The sequence below is a fragment of the Megalopta genalis genome, chromosome 1 (assembly GCF_051020955.1).
Source record: "Megalopta genalis isolate 19385.01 chromosome 1, iyMegGena1_principal, whole genome shotgun sequence".
Taxonomy (NCBI): Eukaryota; Metazoa; Arthropoda; class Insecta; order Hymenoptera; family Halictidae; genus Megalopta; species Megalopta genalis.
Window position 1 is genome coordinate 39,377,975 of NC_135013.1, and position 25,258 is coordinate 39,403,232.

General features: G+C 35.2%; 1 protein-coding gene across 9 annotated transcripts in view; it reads right to left on the bottom strand.

Moving 5' to 3' along the window:
- The window catches only part of LOC117218758 (Ras GTPase-activating protein raskol), a 258,017-nt gene that overhangs the window by 84,410 nt on the left and 148,349 nt on the right, over positions 1-25,258 (bottom strand). For 6 of the 9 annotated variants that reach the window (XM_076527741.1, XM_076527739.1, XM_033467369.2 and 3 more), the window contains one exon: positions 5,978-6,037. The exons of the other annotated variants lie outside the window; for them this stretch is intronic. In XM_076527741.1, the coding sequence (XP_076383856.1) occupies positions 5,978-6,037 (60 nt within the window). The remainder of the gene's footprint in view (positions 1-5,977; positions 6,038-25,258) is intronic. 9 annotated transcript variants of the gene reach the window in all.

Below are 25,258 nucleotides of genomic sequence, written 5' to 3' on the forward strand. Positions count from 1 at the left end.
AGGAGGAAGTCTCGCAGCGAACAAAACCGATTAAATAGACGTCCATTTTACGCTTTCTCTTTTGTCCCGATCCTATCAGATATTGCAAGTAACGAGTACGTCTAGGGCTTTCCTTCTTATGGCAGGTGAGGATAGCGTACTGACCTTCGCTGAAATTTATTCCGATTAAATATCGAACGAGTCAATTTTTGCAATTTTAATCGAAAGTCGTATACGTAATTTTATTGTGGAAAGGTTATTTATGTTTTGCAGCTGCAATATTCGTTTAACGTTGGAATTATCGAGTTCTCAATGTAACTAATGTACTTAAGAGTCGGTCACGAAAATATTCGGACACTTTTTAATACAGAATATATTTGAAAACATTGGATCATATTGGCTTGAATTTTTCTGAGATGTTAGGTCTAGTTTACTAAACAATCACCGACAATATTTTTGCTAAAATTAAAATTGATTGAAATTAAGTTTAATTATTGACTGACATAAAGAAGTTACAAATTGTGAGCTTTTTGGCATTCGGGTTTGCTTGCACTTACACTTTAATCTACGGCATAAGCGTGGGTTACTGGTTCAAAATGTGAACTATGACAAGCATTCTGCACATATATAGTTTTAAAGAGAAACGTGTTTTCTAATTCGATGACCTGACTTTTACTCAGCTGTTACATTACTGCGAAATAAATGGTCGACTGTCACGCGTATTACAACGCCATATATTTAACAGACTTCAATCAAATGGCCGTCCATTACAATTCATATCACTTATGCAAAGATTAACCTTTATGAACGGTATAGACACGCTGAATGAAACTCGATATTTTTCATAGGATACGGCGAGCGATATTAATCTAAATCTATTTGGTAGGTCTATTTCTTTCATGGCAGTTCGATGATTAATCTATAAATAGATAGAGATGAATTGTATAAACTACTGAGAAGAATAAAACGCGAATTAAGAACTTTTCTGAGCAATGAATTTAAACCTTCGTGAACGGAAATCTTCTAAAATACTAATAATATTTTTCTCAAGTAATTAAATTATGTATCAAAGGTTTTAATAATAGAAACAATGACCCTTGTTACGTATATAATCAAATTATACGTTCGCAACTTCTGGAGAATACAGTCCTGATATTTTGAAGAATTGATTCTGAAAGTTTTTTGAACAAAATTTTATTCGAACAATTGATTTGAAATATTATTCGAAGAATTTGTTCGAAATATTACTCGAAGAATTTAGTCGAAATATTATTCGAAATGTTTCTCCAATAAAATTTGATTCGAAATATTTCACGAATCAAATTTTATTCGAAAAATTTATTTGCAATATTTCCCCAATAAAATTTTACTTGAAGAATTAAATCGAAATATTTCTCGAATAAAATTTTGTTCGAAGAATTTGTTCGAAATGTTACTCGATGTTTTATATCGAAAAGTTACTAGAATAAAATTTTACATCGAAATGTTATTCGAATAAAATTTTAATCGAAATGTTATTCGAATAAAATTTTAATCGAAATGTTATTCGAATAAAATTTTAATCGAATAATGTCCAACTCCTGTCTGGGAGGAGTATATTACAAAACTAAAAAATAAAATGATAAATGATCGGAAGCATGCTCGTTTATATTTTTGTAAAAAAAGATAAAGACTACAGTGCACAGTATCGATATCCTTAAGTCAAGAGAACAACAGTCACGTTGAGCGTAATTAATTCAATGTGTCCGCGACACGAGCCCGTTCACCTTCGAGTGCTCGCCGTTGATAATTAAGCAATGCCGACTGCAGTTTTCCCTTCTCTGTCCCCCTTTTTCCGAGGACCTGTTTTTCCACGCCGTAATTTCTTCTATAAATGCCTGGTAAATAAGTCACCGCCGCTAGAGAACTCCACGGTGAATGTGGGTGGCTGAGATCATCGACTCCACCAGCTACAATATTTCCCCTCGTCAACGGTACCATCATCCCGCCTCCGTTTCGTTCAACGTCTCTTCCTTTTTTTTCGCCATGATGAATCCACGTGGACTACATTCATCCGGAGCCGCGCGAGATGAGTTTCTACTTTGGAGAAGCTGCCGGCCGTGGGGAACGCGCGACTGAACAATACTGTCATTGTTCAGGTCGCTGGATATTACGGTGTAAAGTCATTCGAAACGTGGATCGTAGAACGCGTCGATCAAAATAGTACCACGGAGGAATAGACGAATAGAGGAGTTGTTGTTTGCGGAACCGCCGAATAAGTTCCTTGAAATCCTGTGTGTGCTTTCAAACAATACCTTATTTAACAACTAAATCTGATGATGAGACACCAGTGACGTCAATATTGTATTTCTCAATTATTTTGTAGGAAAAGTTTAATTTTCCATGTTTTTATTATTTTATACCCTAACTGAGAATAAAATACGACGGATATTGTTTATCTATTGGGTCGTTCTGGTTGCTTTATGCTCGTAGATGTCTTGTTTTTTATTGGCAAAATGCTGAATCACGTGCTTTTTTGATATCATTGCGAAACGAAATTTTTTTGAAAAACGAAGCAACTTTTCGAACAATGTAATAGAATTAGATTAACACATATTTTTGCACTTCTTATTTGGAGTCTATCATGACGTGAGCACGGTTCGCAATCGTTAGAGAGCGGACTTTAATGCAAAACAAAAATTGTTTTCACCAATTTTAATACACAGGAGGTATAGAGATATGTATTTCTTTCCTTAATAATTTGAAGGAATTACAAACAATGCAATAGCATTTTTTAATTCCTTAAATATTTTATCTCAACTCATTTTTCTCATGATAGATAGTAATGATTAAACTGTAGGTATTTATTTAAAAATGCATTTCTCCATACTCGATTTATAAGCAATGGAGTAAAAGACATATTGAGAAACTTTTACGACGCGGTGCTTCATCGAACTTGGCTCGTTTGTGATCATAAGTTCTACCTTTAAATATCTATTAAGATGTCTTTAACACATCAATGATTTCTAATGTTTTATTTACATTTGCAGATTTTCCGCATTTATGGCACAATTAAAAATAACAGGATTATTAGACGGATTCAAGAATGCCAATACAATAATCTAATTCCGGATTCTATGTATTTATGACAAATTTAAAAATAACCGGATTCGTAAAAATGTTTAAGAATGCCGATACAATAATCTAATTCCGGATTCTATGCATTTATCATAAAGTTTAAGGATATCAACACGTTATTTTTCATGCAATTGCGGATTTTGTGCGCTAGTAATAATATTTGAAACATCAAGAACATTAAAAGAATTTAATGTTACTTTAAGCTATTAAATCGACTAGCAACAGAAAGGACTTTGAAATTTTTATTCGATTTCTTCTAAACGACGCGAACAATTTTTATTCTGCACGAAGATCCGAAGTCTCTTGATTACCATGAAATTGCTTTAGTCATTTTCCCCCGTTACGAGGAATCCAACTGATTCTACAACGGTTCTCGCCGATGCATGTGGCACAAACGAAACGAGTCGCTTTTGCTGGAATATAATCAGAGGCTCGCGTGATACAATCGAGCTGTTAGTCGACTCTGTCCACGCAAGCGTTTATTACTTACCGTGCATCGAGCACTTGAAGTCGTCAGAATAAACGCGGCATCATGGTACTGGCGCTAAACATACTTCGCGCAGCCGTTTACGTTATAACGCGATAAGTAGACTGCGCACCTTTATGCAAACTCATGTTTTTAACCCCGCGACTGTCGGATGCATCAGAGTTACCCAATTGAAACTTTTTGTTGAACAATTACTGAAGAGATGGGCTTTTTGCGGCATTATTGAGTGAATTGACGGTAAATATCGACGGAAATCTCGGCAAATGCGTTCCCGTATCTCTGGCTATTTGAAATTTAAATGGCATGCCTTGCAAACTATAAGTGGACTGCTGATCATTATGCAAGGCAAAATCATCGTGCATCAATTGCAATAAATAAGAGCTGGATGGATATTCATTCTTCAATAAGGTGAATTGGTTTAATAAGTTTTAGAATAATATATCGATGTTTTAACATACTTTCAATCTTTTTTTGTGTAATTTGTAAATAAAGTTTATAAATTAAATTGTACTTAATTATGAATAAATAGAAGACGAAATTGTTTCTTTAGATCGGATGAACAAAATTGCTGAAATATTAAGCTGTTCGAACACTTTCTTCTTTGCGTACAGTCCAGCGTTACAGTCTTCGAACATTGAATTAACATCATTTTTAATGTTCTCGTGTTGTCAAATGTGAACGCATACTACTTTTCTTGTTCGCTGGTGCCGATTAATGACGCGTAGACTGCGAATTTATTTATTTATGATAAAAGTGAATGGGTGAAATACCGAAATGTAAAAGCATTAAACAAACTCAAGAATCTGTAAAATGTTCATTTGCATGACAAATCTGTAGTCTAATGATGTCTAAACTTCGAATACTTATGCATTTACGACAAGAATGTATATCTGAGAGACAGAGTATCTTATCTGAAGGATACTTTAAAAACCTCAAATCGCAATCATAATCTACTGTGTAGCGGTTATCGGTTTATGGAACCGTGGACGATGGCCGTACAGATCCCCACCGGACGGTATATGACAAGAGCAATAGTAAAGCTATTTTTGAGAAAGCATGTTTTCCGTTCTTTAGAATCTTTCGTTTTCAGTCTCAATAGCAAATGCTGGTGCCGTAAACCCGGAATTTCCAAAGGACCCAACGGCCTACAGCTGGCTCGCGGCTGATTTCACATTTTATTTGTTTTATTATTTCCCTTCCATAAAAAAAGATTGGTTAAATTTCTTCATCCCAGCATATATAATAATAAAAAAGAACTGAACTGGTGTATTTATCGCTATAAAGCCGCAGGTTTAGTATTAACACGTTCCGTGCCGAGCTTTTTTTACTCGAATCTTCACACTTTGATATTTTACTAAAACTTGATGTATTACGTGCAATTATTAATTCTCGTACACATAACAACGTAACAAAAACTTATCAACGCCCATTCTTGCGGTGGAAATTGATTCTTCGGTTCTAAATTTCTTGTAAACAATTTGTTCAGTTCACTAAGTAAACATGCAAGCGTGTACCATCAATGGTACACGTGGCACGGAACGTGTTAACCCTTTGCACTCAAATGGCGACTCTGAGGCGCCACTAAAAATTGGTATACTATTTTTCAAAATCATTCTAAGAGCATCAGACTCTTTTATACTTAAAAAAAAACTATTAAAATTGCATTGTACTTGCCAATAGGCTCAATTTCATACGCATGAATCGCAATAAATTATATAAAATAGAAATACTGTAGATCAGAAATCATGTGTTTTGGATTTCGAATTCAAATAGCTTCGACTGCAAAGGGTTAATTAAATGGTCAGAGCTGCACTTGATTGTTCAGAGCAATCTGAATTTCGACTTTTCCGTTGCCTAAAAATTCGCGAACTCGCCCAAAACCGTGTGCAAAGCGTGGACAAAAGTTTGGCTTGAAAAGGATCTGCAGCTTCACGGCAGAACCTATTTGAAAGTCAGCTTGAAATATTGCGTTCTAAACCAAAGTATCTCTCCGAGCGTTAAATACCGTGTCGAATCACTGTGCAGAAATACTCGGTGGTTATTCAGCATCGAAACACGCACGTTCGCCTACTCTCCGCCATCTCCTAATAGGAGTGCCGTTCGTTTCACCGGTGATCCACTGACTTAATCCCGTAGCGGCAATTATGCCGGCCAGTCTCTGTTGCGTTCAAACAGCCAGAAAACTTTCTCGTTTCTTCGCGCGCGCGTCGCCTCACACGCTCCAGCGAAGCGTTCGCAAATGAAATTTTCAACATGCTGCTCGATTTACGGGATTATGATTCCGTCGCGTTGCTCCTTAATTGACAATTAAGGACACACGGGCTCGCCGGCACCGTGGCGAAACAGCCACGAAATGGAAGAAAATGAATGGAACGTGTGCGGTTTTTTGCTTACCGTCGAGACGCTCGCGGGAACGGAGAGCCACTGTCTTGTGTTTTGGTCTTTCGGACTCACCTGAAACAGACAGACAAAGCACATATTTAGTGTCGTTGTTGCGACACCGACCACGCTCCGGAGGTCGTTGGCCGCCGACGATAATAACCCCGGGTAATGAACTAATTAAGGATAGAGGCGGCATGAATGCGAAACGTGAAAATTCCGCGAGCCTTTGTGATTACGCGGCTCTTGGTCGAAGTCTACAATTTTCTGCTCGCACAGTCTTGGCAAAGCTTGCTGTCCGACCGGATGCATGTACAGATTTTGTAAGTTAATTAGATTCTTTGATAAACTTTTGAATTTCTTCGATGGAAATTTGAGCTGTTTATTTTGAAAGTGGCATAAGTCACTTTACCGTAATGTGAAAAGTGGTGATTTTTTAATGTTTATACGAAATTATTTACACTGAGAAAAATATCAGTATCCTGAGATAACAAATACAAGTAAATTTTCTCGAAAGTTAGCATCCATATTTTTAAACGTGTTAAAACGCTTAAAACCCTTAAATATATCGACTTAAAAACAAAGTGACTTATGCCACTTTCAAAATAAACGGCTCATTTGTAGAAGCTTTAGGTACACTTTCCTTAGCAATTATCGTTTAAACTTATTTATATATATATGCATAATGAGATTGTAATTTATATCTTCTTGTTCAAGAATGTTGGTGAAATATCACCTATTTCGGGGTCATCCTGTATAAAAAAGACATTTCTCGTTTACTCAAAACAATAATCACAGCGCACACGCAGTACTCTTATCTCAACATTTGTATGCGCAGGGAAATTACCGATTTTACATAATACTGGCATCCAGAATTTCGTAACGCTGATAATACCTTGTAGAAAGAGTATACGTTAACCTAACTTCCACGTTAAACAGAATAATTCATGAAACACCAATTAATGCCTCAGGGTTGCGTTTTCCGGCTTTCACTCGCGAAGAGTCCTCTTCTAATCGGAGTACACAAAATTACTCTCACTTTCCGCACAATAGCAATTAGAGATTAAATCAAAGTTTGCTTTCGTTTTACTAAATTCAACGAAACCATATACCATAAGAATACAAAATGATCGTCTCCAGTGGCTCCGTTGAAGGTTTCGACAAGACTGGCCACTCGGTTCATATTTTCTTAAAAATCTTTCCATATGGGATGCTCGAAAGAGGGGATTTACGAAGGCCTCAGATCCCGTATCTTTTATGAACGATTATTTTTCACGGGGATGACTCCTTTAATGTCTTAAATTTCGGGTTATTTTGAAATCATCGACAATCACTTCACCGACTATGTCTTCGTCGACACGAGTTCACCGTCATCGAGTTTCACTGACAGCATGCATTCACAGACATTACGAATGCCTTAATCAACACTCAGTCTGCTGACCTGACCTAACCTAACCTAACGTAATATAACCCTGATCCGACACGGAGAAATACAGAATAAGTCTCGATGAAAATATTCGACGATGATTTTGTGGTGTCGGTGAATGCATGCTGTCGATGAACTCGTGTCGACGAAAACATAGTCGGTAAAGTGATTGTCGATGATTTCAAAGTAGTCCTTAAATTTCACGGTTTGATTGGATCGCAGATAGCCGTTACCTGACCGGAATAGACCGCAACGTGAAATTAAATTTGCACAATGTTCAAATAACCTATTAGAAAAGTATTATCGATATAAAGGAAATGGTCATTGTTCTTGGAAAAATTCTACCGTTGTCTCATTTTAACGATCTCTTTATAATTCGAATTTTTCTTTCCCTAATTGAAAAAGTTATTGTTGGTTTGTGGACCTTTTGCATTTACAGGAAAAACGACTGAAGAAAATTTCAAACAAAGGATAGATGAAATGAATTTAAGAACATCGGTGCATTAATAATTATGAAATATAATATAATTATGAAAGAGAGAAATTAATTTTTATTTGATTCTTTTGTCTCGAAATTGGTGCAATGAATTTTTTTTCATAAGGAGATATTTGCAATCTATTTATTATTTTCCTCTATATGAAAAATTAATAATCTATATCTTGGTATATTCAAAATAAACGCGATAACAGTAAATAGATTGCGGATCTTTGTGCAAAATAAAAATTGTCGTGATCCAGTGTAAGAAACAGAAATTTAAAAAATATGAATGCAATATGACGTTATTAAATTCTTCTAAGAATATCTTCACTATTTAATAATATCTTTTGTTTCATCGATTCATTTTTATTCTAAACGCATAAAATCCGCAGCCTAGTAATAAATGTCATAGATTCTTCATTTTAAATACGATCGACCAATCATTTACTCTGTAGTCGTTACGCAACCACGTCGCAATGAAGACTTCAGTGTTACAAATTATCATAACAGATACACAGAACGAGTTTAAGAAAAAGAAGATGTTTCACACGTGTTCTTGTATTGCCTGAGGCTGTACTCAAGAATTCCAAGCTGCTACTAAAAACAAAAGAAAAAAGAGAGGTCACGAATGAACGATCCATATCAACCAAACTCTAAACCACGCTATTTCTCAATCAAATAATAAATGAATTCGGAATAAAATATTCCGAACTATGGCACAAATATTGTCGGTGTTTTTCAAATGATATACTACTTGAAATATTATCTTACAAATTTTTTACAACAAATAAAATATTTGATTTTCAAAAGTACATTTTTCCAAATAAATAAAGTATTAGATTTTCAAAACTACATTTTCTCGAACTAAATAAAACATCTGATTTTTTAAAAGTATATTTTTCCGAACAAATAAAATATTTGATCTTCAAAAGTACATTCTTTCGAACCAAATAAAATATTTGATTTTCAAAAGTACATTCTTCCGAACCAAATAAAATATTTGATTTTCGAAAGTATATGCTTTCGAACAAACAAAATATTTGATTTGCAAAAGTACATGCTTTCGAACAAATAAACTATTTGATTTTCAAAAGTACATTCTTCCGAACCAAATAAAATATTTGATTTTCGAAAGTATATGCTTTCGAACAAATAAAATATTTGATTTTCAAAAGTACATTCTTTCGAACCAAATAAAATATTTGATTTTCGAAAATACATGCTTTCGAACAAATAAAATATTTGATTTTCAAAAGTACATGCTTTCGAACAAATAAAATATTTGATTTTCAAAAGTACATTCTTCCGAACCAAATAAAATATTTGATTTTCGAAAGTATATGCTTTCGAACAAACAAAATATTTGATTTTCAAAAGTACATGCTTTCGAACAAATAAAATATTTGATTTTCAAAAGTACATTCTTCCGAACCAAATAAAATATTTGATTTTCGAAAGTATATGCTTCCGAATAAATAAAATATTTGATTTTCAAAAGTACATTGTTTCGAACCAAGTCAAATATTTGACTTTCAAAAATACATGAATGGTCTGAAATAAAATATCTATATATTTGCTATTTGTCGTTTCAAATACTATTTAACCCAGCACTGGCTGTAATCCGCAGGAGTTACTATGACAATATTTACACGTTAAGCCGACTCCACCCATGCCGCTGCCATTCAGAAACCGTCGACACCATTCGGTCTCGAAATCCGTAATAACTATGACTAACGCGAAGCCCCGAAATCCAGGCGTTTATTCACCAGCTGATTCAGAAGACAGTTCTCTTTCCCTTCTAGCTAGTCGACTTTAATTATGTATTTCGTGGAGAAGGGGGCCTTTACGACACTCGTTTCATCGCGCGTGACTCACGCTGCACCGCGACGCGACGCACCGTAGCACGAATCCACGCATACACGCAGCCATCAATTCCGTTTATTTCTACGGATTTCCGTGCGTAAATGCACGCTCTATTCGGCTGCAAGGCAACTGATTGGGAATTTCCTCCGGCCTGCCTTTATGAAGTGGATGCAAGAAATCAACACGCACACCGCGCGAAGATGTTGGTGACCAGAATAACCGACGGGTCAATGAATTACTTAATGTGGTCAGACCTTGGCAAATTCTATTTGAAATCATTCATTTCAGACCGTTATTTTCGGTACTAAATTATTCTCAATATTAAATAAAAAACGTATAATTAATTTTTTATTATTTATAATATAATGAGACCAAAGCAGAGATTGCGGCATTGTAACGGAGACACGATAAACAAAATATCAGCCTCAAACATTAAATTAATCTTTAGAATAATAAAGAATTTTTTCAAATAATTTTCTCAAATAATTATTTCAAATAATTGTGAAATAGAATAACATGTTATTTGAAATCATATTTCAAATAATTGTGAAATAAAATAACATGTTATCCGAAATAATATTTCAAACAATTATAAAATATAATAACAGTTTATTTGAAGTAATATTTCAAATAATGTTATTTCAGAAGGGATCACAACCATGAAAACGATTATGAAATAAAATAAAATGTTATTTGAAATAGTATTTCAAAATGTCATTTGAAATCTGTCCAGGTCTGAGTCTGATGTATTATCTGTTTAGAACATAAATATTTTTCTTAAATTATTTTGAACGTGTTCCAAGCTCGTTATAGAGCAGATCTCTCTGGGAAAGATTAATTGGAGGGAAACCGAGAACAAGGGTCGTTGCGTGGACTTTAAATAGAACATAGACCTTTGTTCAAGGTTTCTATTCAATTATTAAACTGCAAATTTCATGCATTTGTGATGGAAATAAGTAAGTGGAATTTGTGATAGTAAAAGCATTAAAGGAATATGTATACACATCGTGTTTAAGAAAATTATTAAAAAGTAAATAAAATTTTGTTTGTCACCTGATTTTTATAACTGATGCAGAAAACTGTTAATTTTGCATTAAGATTTATGATGTATTAATTATTATTTGTCTATAGACCTAATTATTTCTACGAGGTAGCTTCTTAAAGATTGTATCTTTACTTAATTGAAGGCAAATTTTGAACAATAATTTTTATATATAATCTAGTCGATAAGTGTAGCACAATATTTTCTAACTGGGAAAATGAAAAACTTGTAGTTTTTAAAAAAATTAGTACAGTGGCAAGATATTGTTCGGTGAAAGTTAAACGAACCGGTTACACCAAAATGAAGCGAATAGCTCGTACATTTAATAGCTATGTAAATTTTGTTATATCACTATTAAATGTTATCCAATTCAATTAGTCGCGAACACAAGTATCTCACTTTCACCGGAAATCACGCGAATGCATGATTAAAAATGTTTCTTAGAAATCTTTTGATACAAGCTTATTTCCTAGTTTAATCTACCTCTGATTGTCAAATAGATATAATAACAAATAATTAATATAATACAGAGATAAATTTAAATTCCTATACACAGCTGATTTGTATAATAACTATCTATAGCTATGAGCATCATAATTTAACAAGAATTACATAGTTAGTACTTCAAAAAATCTCGTAAATAGTAAATAATTTACTAAACTTCACAAGTAGATTTTTATACAAAATAAAGAAGGTACATAGACATTCATTTCGTTTTTTACTAATCTTAATGAGTTGACAATAATGCAGCTGTTTTTAAATTCTTTAAATGTTTTCACTGTTTCGTATTTGACCCAATCATTCTTATCATAAATGTATAAAATCTGCAATCTATTTATTAAAAAAGCCATTGTGTCTAATATTGATCAATATCTAAAATCTATTTCGTAGCATTTCAATCTATGGGTATAAAACAATGCATCTAAATCATCCACATACATGAAATTCTTCTTTGACTAGATTAAGAAATTATTTCTTATTGTAATATATTCTAACAAACTGAATATTATTATCTAAATGATACATTAGGATTAAAAAAGTGCTATAATAAAATTTGCCTTAAATTTTTCTTTCATTAACTTTACTTCGTTCCGATTTTTTAATGGTTGTGATTCCTCAGTCTACGTTTAAAAAAATACAAAAAAATCGCATTCATTGTGCACGTCGAAACACTGCTGAAAACCCGCGTGCAAGACGCAATTTAATCAATTGATAATGCTTATCGTCTACGAACTACAAAAATCTAATATTTCTTATCGTCATCCGTCCTCCATCACTGTTTCAGGCTTCCGTCTTGTTTCTCGACGTAGACGGAAACCAGGCAAGTTCCTTTCCCCGCAAGAAGTTGAAGGAAAATCGGACTGTTTTATTGCCGACGCTTTCTTTATCGATAATGGATAGGAGGGACGGCTGTTCCCAGATAACCGTTCTGCAAGGTGTGCCGATAACGCGACGCCATTCGGACGGGGAGTGCTTCGAAACTACTGGGAAAACTCTCGACGAGCGGATTTCGTTCGGGCGACAATGGGGGAGAAGCTTCGAAGCCGAAACGGGAAACGGAAGTTCTTTCTCCGTTCAGTTTCGCTACGGAGAAACCGGAGAATTTATCGTACTGACAGATGTTCCGAAATTCGCGACAATCCCGTGCGCTGCCGCTTGGAAAATTGCTCCGCGATTTAAATCCGGGGATAACGATTTTTCTTTCTCGCAGAACCGCTGGACCGATGCCTATAAACAACCGGAGGATCGAAACAAGAGAAAATAAAACGTTCGATAAAATTTAAGAAAGTTTCCTCATTTGTAGTTTACGCGAGATATACCAGTTTGTTCCAATTTTGTGCCGTTCGCCTAAAGGAAATTCATGTTAGCGACTGTAATCCATGAAAGACATTTTGGATCAACAATTTTTCAAAATGTTGGTCGGCTATTATGACCTAGTTTTATTCATTGTGAAGATATCGGATTCCATAAGCTTGTTAAAACAATAATATGAATTGACTTTTCTAATGTATTTATTATTTATTTATTAATGCTTTGAACTAGATGGTTTATTTAGCAAATACAGGATTATTGCGTATATATTCGATATTATATTATATTATATATATTATATTATATTATATTATATTATATTATATATATTATATATATTATATTATATTATATATATTATATATATTATATTATATTATATTATATTATATTATATTATATTATATATATTATATTATATTATATATATTATATTATATTATATTATATTATATTATATTATATTATATTATATTATATTATATTATATTATATTATATTATATTATATTATATTATATTATATTATATTATATATATTATATTATATTATATTATATTATATTATATTATATTATATTATATTATATTATATTATATTATATTATATTATATTATATATATTATATATTTTATATTCGATATTACTTATTATTGTTATTAGTTTCTAGCTATTGAATAACTGTAGTACACAGAATCTTATGCAATTTGATAAATAGACTGTGGATTTTATGCATTTATGAAAAAAAAAAAATTCTAAGAATATTAGAAACATTAAGAATGATCGATACATTACTTTCGACTAACCAAAAGTATTGCGAACAAAAACGATTCTCTAAATAACTGTTGTTTCTTGCAGCAGTACAATTCCATATAATTTTTACATTATTTTTCTAATATTTTTAATGACAACATTTTTCATCTTCACGTGTAAATATATAGTTCCAAATTGCAGATGCATTTTATCCGCCACTCGTGAAACTTCGGTGAAAATACTTCGATCAAATTAACAACAATTATTACAAAACATAATTCAATATAAACAGAACAACCATAAGTTGAAAAAAGCTGTATACGACTAAACTGGTTCCAGCTACACGAATCTCCCGAGACTCCGGCATGTAAAGTGGCTTCAGGTGCAAGGAATTAACAGTTCATCGTCACTTGAAAAGCGTCGTACAGTTGTCGCGACCATCGGGGGAATTAAAATTTCATTAGAAGAAGCTTCCTAACGTAAAAATTCGATTTCTTTGAACAGGTACATTTCGCGGCGCGTCTCGAATCCCGGGTGTATCTTGCTGGGACGAGACGACGCCTTTCTCCGCAAATTACACGAACTCTTAAATGCATGATTTTTTGTTTTGGATTTTAAAAAATCGTTTTTTATAGGAATGTAGTCATATGTTACGTAAAAAAATAAATAAAAAAATCTAGGTAATAATATTGAGTATTTATTTTGAAAAAAAGTTGTATGTAGACTTTTGGCAACAATATGCGTTTATTACTAAAATTATTGTAGACGTAAACAAATGGTCATGTATTTATATTATCTATTAGTATAGGAATTTTCACATTATTTATAAATGAAATGCAGCAAAGCAATTGCGATATTTGTTGTGACACAAAGCAACCTTGCATTTGATGCACTCAGTCCGTGAAACTCGAAAAAAAGGAAATATCTCTCCAAGTAACACATTGAAGGTTATCGCCCACCACATTCAAATGTCGAAAAACATATAACTTACTCGCCAAAGGTAATGTCAAGTCTTTTATTTCACACATGGTCTATTGTCTATTGTTATCAACGTGTGTTCGGAAACGCACATACTCAGGATTTTGAATAAAATTAAGTGGAACTGGAATGTAGACAATTGGCAACAATATGCATTTAAGGGTTAATTGCCAGCTCGGCGTAGTGTTTGTCCACGGATCAATCAAGCGTCCGCATTCAGTTCTCCCGCGATTAGCATAGATACGGCCGATCAAGTCCCGGTGCGATTAGAATTTTCTGGGCCACAGCCACCGCGAGCCCTCGATCCACTTTCCCGGCCGGCGATTTTCAGTGTTTCGAACCGCCTCGACGGGACGAGATGAAACGAGGGGGGAAAGATAATCTAACCGGCGCGTATTTGCATTATTCATTGGACTCGTAACGTCCACGCGTTGCTTTACCACGCTCCGCGGCCGGATGTCCCAGTTCTGAAACGGTCTAACTGCGCCGAATAAAACAACGGTGCACTTGGTGCATCGGCGCGCTGTTGGGGTTCGTTCGGGGGCGCGTCTTTGAATTATTTCGTGCATTGTTCTTATCTTGCTGGCAACCGTTTCATCGACAACCGCTTTACCAACGCAGCTTCATTCACAATTATTTCGTGAAGATATAATTTCTGCAGCAATAACTTCACTAAAAACTATTTTATCGACAATCACTTCACCAACATAATCTCATCGAAAAGTGCTTCATTAACACAGTTTCAGTGATACAGAACTTCGCCGACAATATTTATATCATTATTCATCTTATTTAAATAATTATTACAAACAAATAATTATTTGAACTAATTCGATTATTTCATACACTTTATTATTTTTATCTCACAGATCATATAGAAAACTATATACATTATTCCGTTTTCAATTCAAATAAATTATTTTCAAATAATTTTTCACTTGAATTATTCGCTGAAATAAAATAGCAAATGATTTGACATAAGAATTATTTGATTAATTCGAACTGAAATTGATAAGAATTGATAAAAATTCTTGATCTAATTGTTCGAAATTAGCTGAAAATTACTGAATTAATTATACTAAACTAAATTTAATTATACACGAATAAACTCTAATTATATACTTGAAATGGTATTTTTATAATTTAGCTGCAATTCATTTATAAATATAATATTACTGGCACTAGTGCAACAAATTAATAATTGGTAGAAGCAGTTGAAAATATTTGGAAACTCAGTATTGTTTTTATTAAGATATTTTTGGATATATAGAATCGTGTAATTATAGTGCCCCGCATTATCTTTTCTAAAATGTAGTAACCCTATGAGGGTGCCGGGCTATAAAGTGATCCTCCAAAGACGAAACTTCCGTCGGCGCCTTTTATGTTCCAGTTCCTAAATTAGGTGATCTTGAAACGCTATTACCAGCTGGCTTTGCTGCTTCCAAAAGTTTATGAGTTAAGGAGGAAGAAGTATGCGAAGAATCGAAAATATCTGAAAACGGAATATCCCCCCAAAAAATGTATCTACGAAATATACATATGTATGTACAGATGTAACATAGATGATTCAATATTCTCATTTATATATTTGCAACATTTGTATGCAAATATTTGTATTTGTTTCTCAAAATTCTTGTACAGGAGTTACGTGCCATAGAATTTACACAGTTAAACAAACGTTCGACATTGTTACACTAGTTACGTAACTGTAACAACGTTAGAATTGTTATTGTAACTAAACGAATGATTATCGAGTACAATCGTGCACAGTCACCAAATAATTTTCCAAAGAGCCACATTATCGTCTGACACGTTGACATAGAATGAAAGAAGAGTGGAAGTTAGGTTCGACGGCCAATGCACTAGAAACAGTGTAATCGCACGATGAATCATGGTTTGTCTCAGGCTAAAGCACGGATTATAAATAGATATCCGCATTCGAAAACGATTTATTGATGAAAGAGACGAAGTTGAACTTTTAAAGTTATACCACTTGGAAATCGATCGACTCATTTGCATAAGTTACTGGTTACAGGCAAACTAGTAGCTACTGTATTGTGTTTTTCTAGCATTGAATTTATCATAGGGCTACTTTTTTCAAGGCATGTTTTCGAAGTTTGAACACATCCTTGCATAGTGAATTCAATTATATCGACGAAGTGTTTCTTTCTTTCCGGTTTAGACTACTAAAATTATGATTTAAAGAGAACAGTGAATTAAAACTCGTCTAGAATATTTCGGAAATATTAAAACTTCTATATATTTTCTGATCCTTTGGAATACTATGCATGCATTTAAAATGTTTAAATCCGTGATTACGTTTAAATATATATATGTGTCTGTTATTAGAATTGTAAAATGATCGAGAGAGCAGCAATGCAAAATAAATACATAGACGCTATAATAGTAATTTGTAACCAGCCATCAACGTTACCTTCTAGCTTGTACAGAAACTAGTATTTAATTGGAAGTTTCATAGTGTTTGATCTAAGGCTTCGATCTTGTTTGCATTTAATTCTGTATTGACCCTTTATAAGCCGTAGGAATTAACCGTCGTTATGCAAACCCCTTTTTTCGTATTTATTTTAGGGATTTACTATTCCAGCGTATGTATCCTATATTGCCAGGCTCGTTCATGCAGGAAACGTTCATCGCTCTGTTTGCTTAGGCTGAAAATTAAATAACGCTTCACTGTCGACATTAACGACTCGTTCATGTTCAATGTTGTGAATTATTTCACCCACCTTGACATTTTATGCTTCACCAGTGAAATAAACTATTACAACTGTAGACCAATAGTCTCTGAACTATGCTAATTTACAGTTATTCAATTCAAAACTATTTTTTGCTTTCTCAGCTACTCGATGATTCTGTTGCATTTTCATCTCCATTCACAGAACGCATTTTCTCGGGTACTAAAGATTTAAACAATTGGCTTGCTGTTTTTCATTAACACTGAATCTATCGAGTTCTAAAAGTGACTGACCTGTGTTGCTCTATAAGTAGACCGTGGATCTTTATGCAAATTAAAAACTGTCTGCACCAATTGCAGAGTCAAGTGCAATCTCGCTTCTCTCTTAAAAAATAACTTCAAAAAGTTGTAATTAACGTATCAACGTTTTTAGTTTCTTTTCATTTTCTCATTATTCTATGTTTCACCTACACATTTCTCCCATACATGCGCAAAATCCACGGTCTATTTATAAGCATGACAAAGCTGAATCAAGCACACGCTATAAGTGATTATAGCGTGTGCTTGAATCGAGAAGTTCATTTAAACGTTTTCCATGAAGGAGCCTTCGTAATTTCAACAAGTTCAAAGTAAAAAATGTGAAACCGGTCATTTCGACCAGCACCGCGTAGGTCCGGTGTTAAATCAACAATTAAATCATCGCACGACCGCCACGGTGATTTAACGTCTGCCGATCAATAAATAAACATGAAGACTCACAATGGCGAGCAGAAATTGTTCTCTACGAGGAAACGGTGTGTAGCTGAGACGAGCAGACCAAGGATCTTGCAACTGAAATGTCAGGTGTTAAGTAGCTAATGTACTTGCAAATCGCGGCGCGTAACAGTAGCGAGCGCAAAAATGCCGCAGGCCCGTTACGTGGCAAGAAATTCTTGCATTCCATCGAGATTGACGCGCAATATTGTCGCAGACCTCGAACTTCGGCTGCAGAAGTTTGCAATAATCACAGATAAGGCAGAGTTTCCGGCAGCGAAGCGTCAGCTGGCGGAATGCGAGCCTCGGTGGCCAGAATATTGGCAACACTTTCCATGAGATCATTTTCACAGATTTCATAATAGAAGCTAGACATACATTTTGTTCTTTTTTAAAATAATTTTAATAAGTTGATAGCAGCAAATCGATACAACTCAGTTATTCGTATTTTTCTCTTGTACCTACTTGCAACTACTAAATCGCATCTACTCATTTTTTCATAAATGCGTAAAATTCGCTGTCTACAGATTATAACACTTTTACACTCCCATTATATTTATATTATAAATTATTTAACGATCGTGGTTAGTGAAATTTTCGGTGGTTGGAACGTTGGCAACACCTCCGGCGAGATGAACAAGCTTGTTGCCGGATTGGCCGAGGAAACCGCGCGCCTTGGCTACACGTGTCATTTGGTACAACATTCCTACCTGTCGATATTGCAACCGCTTGTCCATACCCGAGGCAAAGACCCGACGACGCGTTCCCCTCGCTTCGTGCTACCCCCTGGGGACACTCTCCTCAGAAGCGCACGTTAACTACTCCACCTTTCATTAACAGAGGAAAAATAAGTGGGCGAGAGGCCGGACACCTGCCGTACCCGAGGAACACGTGGTGTTTCGTAAAAACCTCTTTGCACCGTATTTATCGTCTCGTAATAACACAGAAATATGGCCTATTAAAGTTTTACATACATATATCGGGCCGTCGATGCATGTGCAAATTTCCGCTGTTGACAAGTTAGCGGCCACGCGAATTTTGTGTTTCGGACATACTTGCTTTATTTATGACAAGGATAAATGTAGGTGTCGCGTGTTCTTTCTCGAAAGAGAACCTTGAGACGCATTGACTGCCGGTATAGCGGTTCATGGATGCTTCGAGTGTCGTCATTTTTGTCTAATTGCTGTGGGAGGAACGGTTTTAATTACCAGGGACGTGTGCATCGAGGCTCTACTTTCGGAAGACAAGTCAGTGACAATTTTAATGCTTAGCACTCGGATGATTCTTCTGACGTACAGCATTTTCTCCCTAATTCGCGCTCAGATTGCGCACAAAAATGGACAATTTGGGAAGAGGAGATACGATCATTCGAGCCTTGCGGCTCGTTTTTATAGTTACCGATTGTCAACAAGTATAAAAACGAGCATAATGATTGTATCTTCTCTTCTCAAATTGTCCATTTTTGTCCGCGGATTAGGGAGAAATTATTGTACCTACCAGCAACTCGGAGCAAAGTTTGCAAACATTGTGATTTCACTATGCAAAGCCGAATTGAAATAAAAATCATTGTACTGCTGTGAAATTTTATGGCAATTAATAAATAAAAGATTTTATGTTTTTATTTATTTTACTTCACATGGTTACTTTACAGTATGAAAAAGATAAAAATCACGAAAAACATATAACACAGTATGAAGAAAGATAAGCAAAGAGAAATTCCATTTTGACGTAAATATACATCTACATCTAGTGTCGCTGTATCGGTGACATCCGAGTGCGAAGGATTAAACAATTTCAGTTTAAACTATTTGATAAGATCGATCACTGTTTCGAGATACATTCGATAATAAAAAATAAGATACAAGTTGACTGGCACAGATGTCTTATTTAGATGAGGAAGAACATTAGATGTGTAATCGAGTTTATAACAATTTTTACGATGATTCACTCAAGTAGCGTTTGCTATACATATATTAGAAGAAGCATCCGGAATAAGTGATTATGTATGCAGATAAGTTGTTTACTTTCCAGTTCTCCGTAGGTTAATAACTTCTGATACTTTATTAGCCGGTTCGAAACATTTCTATCCATAAACGCAGCTAACCAGCAACAAGTTTATTCGCGTTCGCGCATAATTCTGATTTATACAGGTGATAAATCGTGATATTATGCAAGTTCTTCCGCAACACTTGCCTGCAATTAGATTACAGTGGAGACGTTTTTATCTAAATGACATATTTTTTATATTTCTATAGGATGGTTTCGGAAAACATTAGGAAAGAAAAAAAGACAACAACTATTACCCAGCTTGTATATTGAAGAATTAAAACGATTTGATAGCTCAGAAATCTGTAAAGTTTCGAAAAATTGGAATCTTTACGTTGAATTGTGCAACAGAATATCTACATATTCAACACAGAATATTTAACAGTGTCAACTTTGATATTATACTTCCGAGACTTAATAATAAGGCTGCGGATCTTTATGCAAAATAACAATTGTCAAAGTTAATTGCAAGAAACATAAATTATATAAAAATATCTTTTCCTTTTAATAACTGTAATAAATCGTAAACAAGGTGACAGTATCCTTAAATTCTTCTAATATCTTCATAGTTTTGCGTTTGATCTGTTTATTTCTCTCAGAAATGCATAAAATCCGCAGAGTCTAATAATGAATAAAACTGAGACGATTACAAAATCTCTGAATACTTATTGTAAACGGCGGTATGACGGAATCACCTCGAGTATGCTCATCGCCGGCTGTCGCGATTATGTTTCAACGATGCTTGAAACTGCATCGTATCAAATAAACCGAGTCCGTGCAATAAATGTTGAATATTTGTCAGAGTCAGACGGGTTCAAATCCCGAAGCAAAGCAGCCAATCTCCGATCTCGACCGTACCGGCGTGAACGATCGCGGAAAAATTGAAAGATTCGCAGCGCGATCGACAGATCCGATCGCGGTCCGGCCTTCCTTGACAGAGGAGAAACACGAAAAATGCATTCGACCCCTCCGCTGTCCGGTCGGTCGTTCTCGCCGTCATAAATCCTAACTGCAATCTGTATCACGGTTATTCCCGGCCGTAGGTACGTATTTCGAGCGTCTTTCCGGCGACGGGACAACGGGAGATCAGTTTCCGGTTTGGCCGAAGAAAAACGAACAGACAGGGTCGTTAATCCCCAGGAGAATGACGAGGCAAGAGTTCACGGGACTCCGTAGTAAACGTGACTCATCCGTGTTCAGAGAAGAAGACCGCGCGGACAAGACAACTAGGAAGGGGACGAGAAATGGGTGGAAACGGGAAGAAGAGGGAAAGAAATCCCCGATAACGTTCTGCGGAATTCATTATGGCGATCGCCTTCGTCACGCATGGATCCATCGAACACGTTGACGAATCATCGCCTGGAGTTCGATCTGCGTGTCGCATATGATGAGTGTGTCAATAAAACTGACGTCCAAAGTGTTCGACGAATTAAATAACTTGTTTTTTTTTCACTTATATCGCACTTCTTAAAACATTAAGATATATGAGCCGTTTATTTTGAAAGCGGCATAAGTCACTTTGTTTTTAAGTCGATATATTTAAGGGCTTGCGTTTTAACACGTTTAAAAATATGGATGCTAACTTTCGAAAAGATTTACTTGTATTTGTTATCTCAGGATACTGATATTTTTCTCAGTATAAATAATTTCGTATAAACATTAAAAAATCACCACTTTTCATTACGGTAAAGTGACTTATGCCACTTTCAAAATAAACGGCTCAATATGTTGATGACTTTTATTTATGTACGAAATTTTTCGAATAATTGAAGAAGGAACACGAACGGATCAGTTTTCCAGCGAGTTACTGTGCTCTCAAATTTAATTATTGCATGTCAGTCGTTGAGTCATTTCTAGCTACTGTGTGCCGATTTCTGCACAATGATCTAGTTACTGCGTGTCAATTTCTGTGCATTGATCTATGGCTGTATCTGTGACGTAAGTCATACTAGACTGCGGATTTTATGCATTCATGAGAACAAACAGATCAAATACGAAACTTATAAAGATATTAGAAGAATTTAAGGATGCTGTTACATTGTCTTTAACTTGCTACAATTATTAAAAGAGGAAATACATTTTCATCTTACTCGTAGTCCTCACGAATTATTTCGACAATTTTTATTTCACATAAAGTTCGTTGAATATAATTTTTAAATGAAATCGATTAGTTCGATACGCGAACGAATGTAGCGAAATACGATGTTCGCATCTTCGAACGAATCGACGAGATACGCGCGTCTGTTGTTCTGTCGATCCGTTATCATCGTCAACTTTACATGCAACCGCGGTTCAGTAATGTCCTCTGTAGTTTATTATCGAATATTGTGTTCTTATTTCTCAATACTGACCTACATTTATATCACTGCGACACTACATCTCTGACAAAGAGCCACAGTCTAACGATTGCAGTTGTTAAACACAAGAATGCTGCAACAACAAGTTTGTCAAAAATTTCTGCAACACGTTCTTGCTCGATGAAACAGTCTATAATTTCCAAGTAAAAAATAGATCCGTCGGTAAACAAAGCGTAAATGTTTCCGAGCTCAATGAACCGATATCCAAATACCTAATAGCGGACTTTTTAATTCGAGGCTGCAGGGTGTAGCTGCGTCGCTTTGATCGATTTCGAAAGTTCAGGTAGCCAAGGGAGAAAATCGGAGCACGCGAGACTCGGCTTCCTTTAGCGGATCGCGAGGTGCAGTCGGCAGCAGCAGTATCTCAAAGGCGGTCGTGTATCAGAGGAGGTCTGAGCGTCGTACGGATAAATTATGGGAGTGCTATGCTGAAAAGGGAGCGGGTAGAGTCGATAGAGGATACGGCGTCGATATCGCTGGCTGGCTCGCTCGCGTAAACAAGCGGCCAACAAAAGCCGGAGGAAAAGGGCAACTTCAATGACGGCCGCAGGATCCTCTCGAGGGGTGTTAGGATAGCCAATATGTACCATAAACTAGCTTTTAAAGGGATCGGGCAAAGGGTTGGCGGGGAAGGGCCAAGGGTGGGCCAACCAGCGCGTTACAAAGGGGACATTTTTGCGGATTAAGGGTCCGCTTTGTGCGGCTCATTGTTACCAAAGCAGATTTAAATATCGCTGCTGGTACACAGAGGCGGAATGAAGGATATCTGCCGACGGAGTATCCTCCGAACGACAATAAGGGATGATCCTTATCGCCGCCGGTAATGAGGGGAAAAAGGGAAAAAGTTACGGCCAGCCACCATCGATCGATGCTGTTTTTAGGGCAGCGCACGGTGGGGCGAAGTGACGAAGTTTTGTCGAAATCGAAGAACTTTTGATGGAAATGAGATAAAGCGACGATCTTTTCGTTATGTTAGCACTATCTTTTCCGATATTTTACATTATACAATTTATCGAATTAATTTTACGATGACTATAGCAAAAGTCGAAAAGTGATTGCATAGAAAACATGGTCCATAGGAAATAATTTTTATGAAAAATTATTAAAGGATGTCCTTTAAACCTCTTTTGTAAAAGTAGCGTTAAATAGAAATGATTAAAAGTACAAATAGTGTAAAAACTGAAATGTTGCAGAATATTAATGATTTATGCATAAAATGTCATTAAAATATTCAACAGTACATGGCACTGAATAAAATACAATTTTATTGAACAGAAAGTTGAACAGAAATTTTTAAGGTTAAAAGACGTTCACACTACATTCTTTCTACTTTTCTCTTGTTCTGCAACATCTCAGTCTTAACGTACAAATTGCATCGCTTTATTTGATTTCTATGAAAAGTTCTGTGATTTTGCTACAACTTCGTCACTTCACCCTATTGTACGACGTGTCTGGCCCCTCTGCCGACGAATCCTTCTAATTTATCGAATTTACATCCGATGGGGATGTGATGTCAGGGTGCAAGTTAATCTGCTACCCTTCCGGGACCGGTTCCGCGTGAACCGGAACGGAGTCACCGCTTTGTTGGAATTAAAAGTTCCTCGAAAGAATTAGGCGCACAATAGGACGCGCTGTGCGACGGGGAACTTTTCGAGAAGCTTGCGATTGGAATGGCAAATTGGTTTGGAGCTCAACTGACAAACTGAATCGTCTTGAAGTTTGAGAAAAGATTGCGACAAAATTTGAAGTCGACTGGACGAACATTTTGGAAACTACATGGCGGTTATGAACATTTTATACTTGGGAAACAAGCTTTGTGGTTTTAATTCGTTCATAATAACGATGTGAGACAAGGCTACTAAATTGGTTCAAAAACCATTAAACGGTTTGAATTTTCAATTTAGACTGACAGGATATTATACTTATAATCAAATTGGAATGAAAACAAAATGATTTCTGAAACCTTCAGAGAACCTAACTCCTCAACGGTATATTTTAGACCTATGTATTGGGTTGGCAACTAAGTAATTGTCGATTTCAGTTATAGATGTCTCTCACTCCCATTTTTATGATATCTGTAAATGTTATATTATAAAATTATTATCATTATTATTATTATGTTATTTTTTATTATCCGTGAATGTTAGCAACTGGACAAATTAAATGCAGCGGTCAAGGAAAAGCGACCAGAATTGGTCAATCGTAAAGGTGTCATTTTCCAACAGGACAATGCTAGGCCGCACACGTCTTTGTCCACTCGGCAAAAATTGATGGATATTGGTTGGGAATTGATGTTACACCCACCATATAGCCCTGACCTCGCGCCATCGGATTACCACTTATTTCGATCCCTGGACAACTACCTTCGTGGTAAAACTTTTAATGGTGATGACGCTGTAAAACCTCACTTAACTCAGTTTTTGGCCGAAAAGGATCAGACTTTCTACGAGCGTGGAATTTTTAAGTTGTCAGAGAGATGGCAAAAGGTCATCGAACAAAATGGAAAATACATTACAGATTAAATTTCATTCCAAGTAAAAAAAAATTTTTTATTTCATTGAACAAATCGGCAATTACTTAGTTGCCAACCCAATACATACTTTATACGACTTTCTGACAGGATCATTGAATAATAAAAAATCATCATCAGTATAATAAAAAATAATATAAATATATGTCATACTTATTAACCCCTTGCCGTACCATTTTCTTCGCAGTTATAACAATTAGAACTTTTTCGATTATAATGATTAGATTGCGGCTCGTTAAGCAAATTCTCATTTTCATACGTCATTTTACAAAAATTGAAGTTAATGAACAGTTATTTTCATAAAATGAAAATATGCTATTAGTCGTTGTCAATTTATACGTATTCTTATATTTTGAAAATCTGTACATTACGTGAAAGCATAAAGATTCAAAGTCCAGTAATAATTTCTTAAAAAGAAAAGGGAATTGATATTTATTTCGTGTCTACATTTACTTGAATGTTTAAATACTCGTGAAAAGGGAACACAATTTTGTTCGAACTTAAGGGATCGATTAATATTCATGCTTACCAGCTTATTACCGGAAATCTCCTTCAATCAAGTTGTT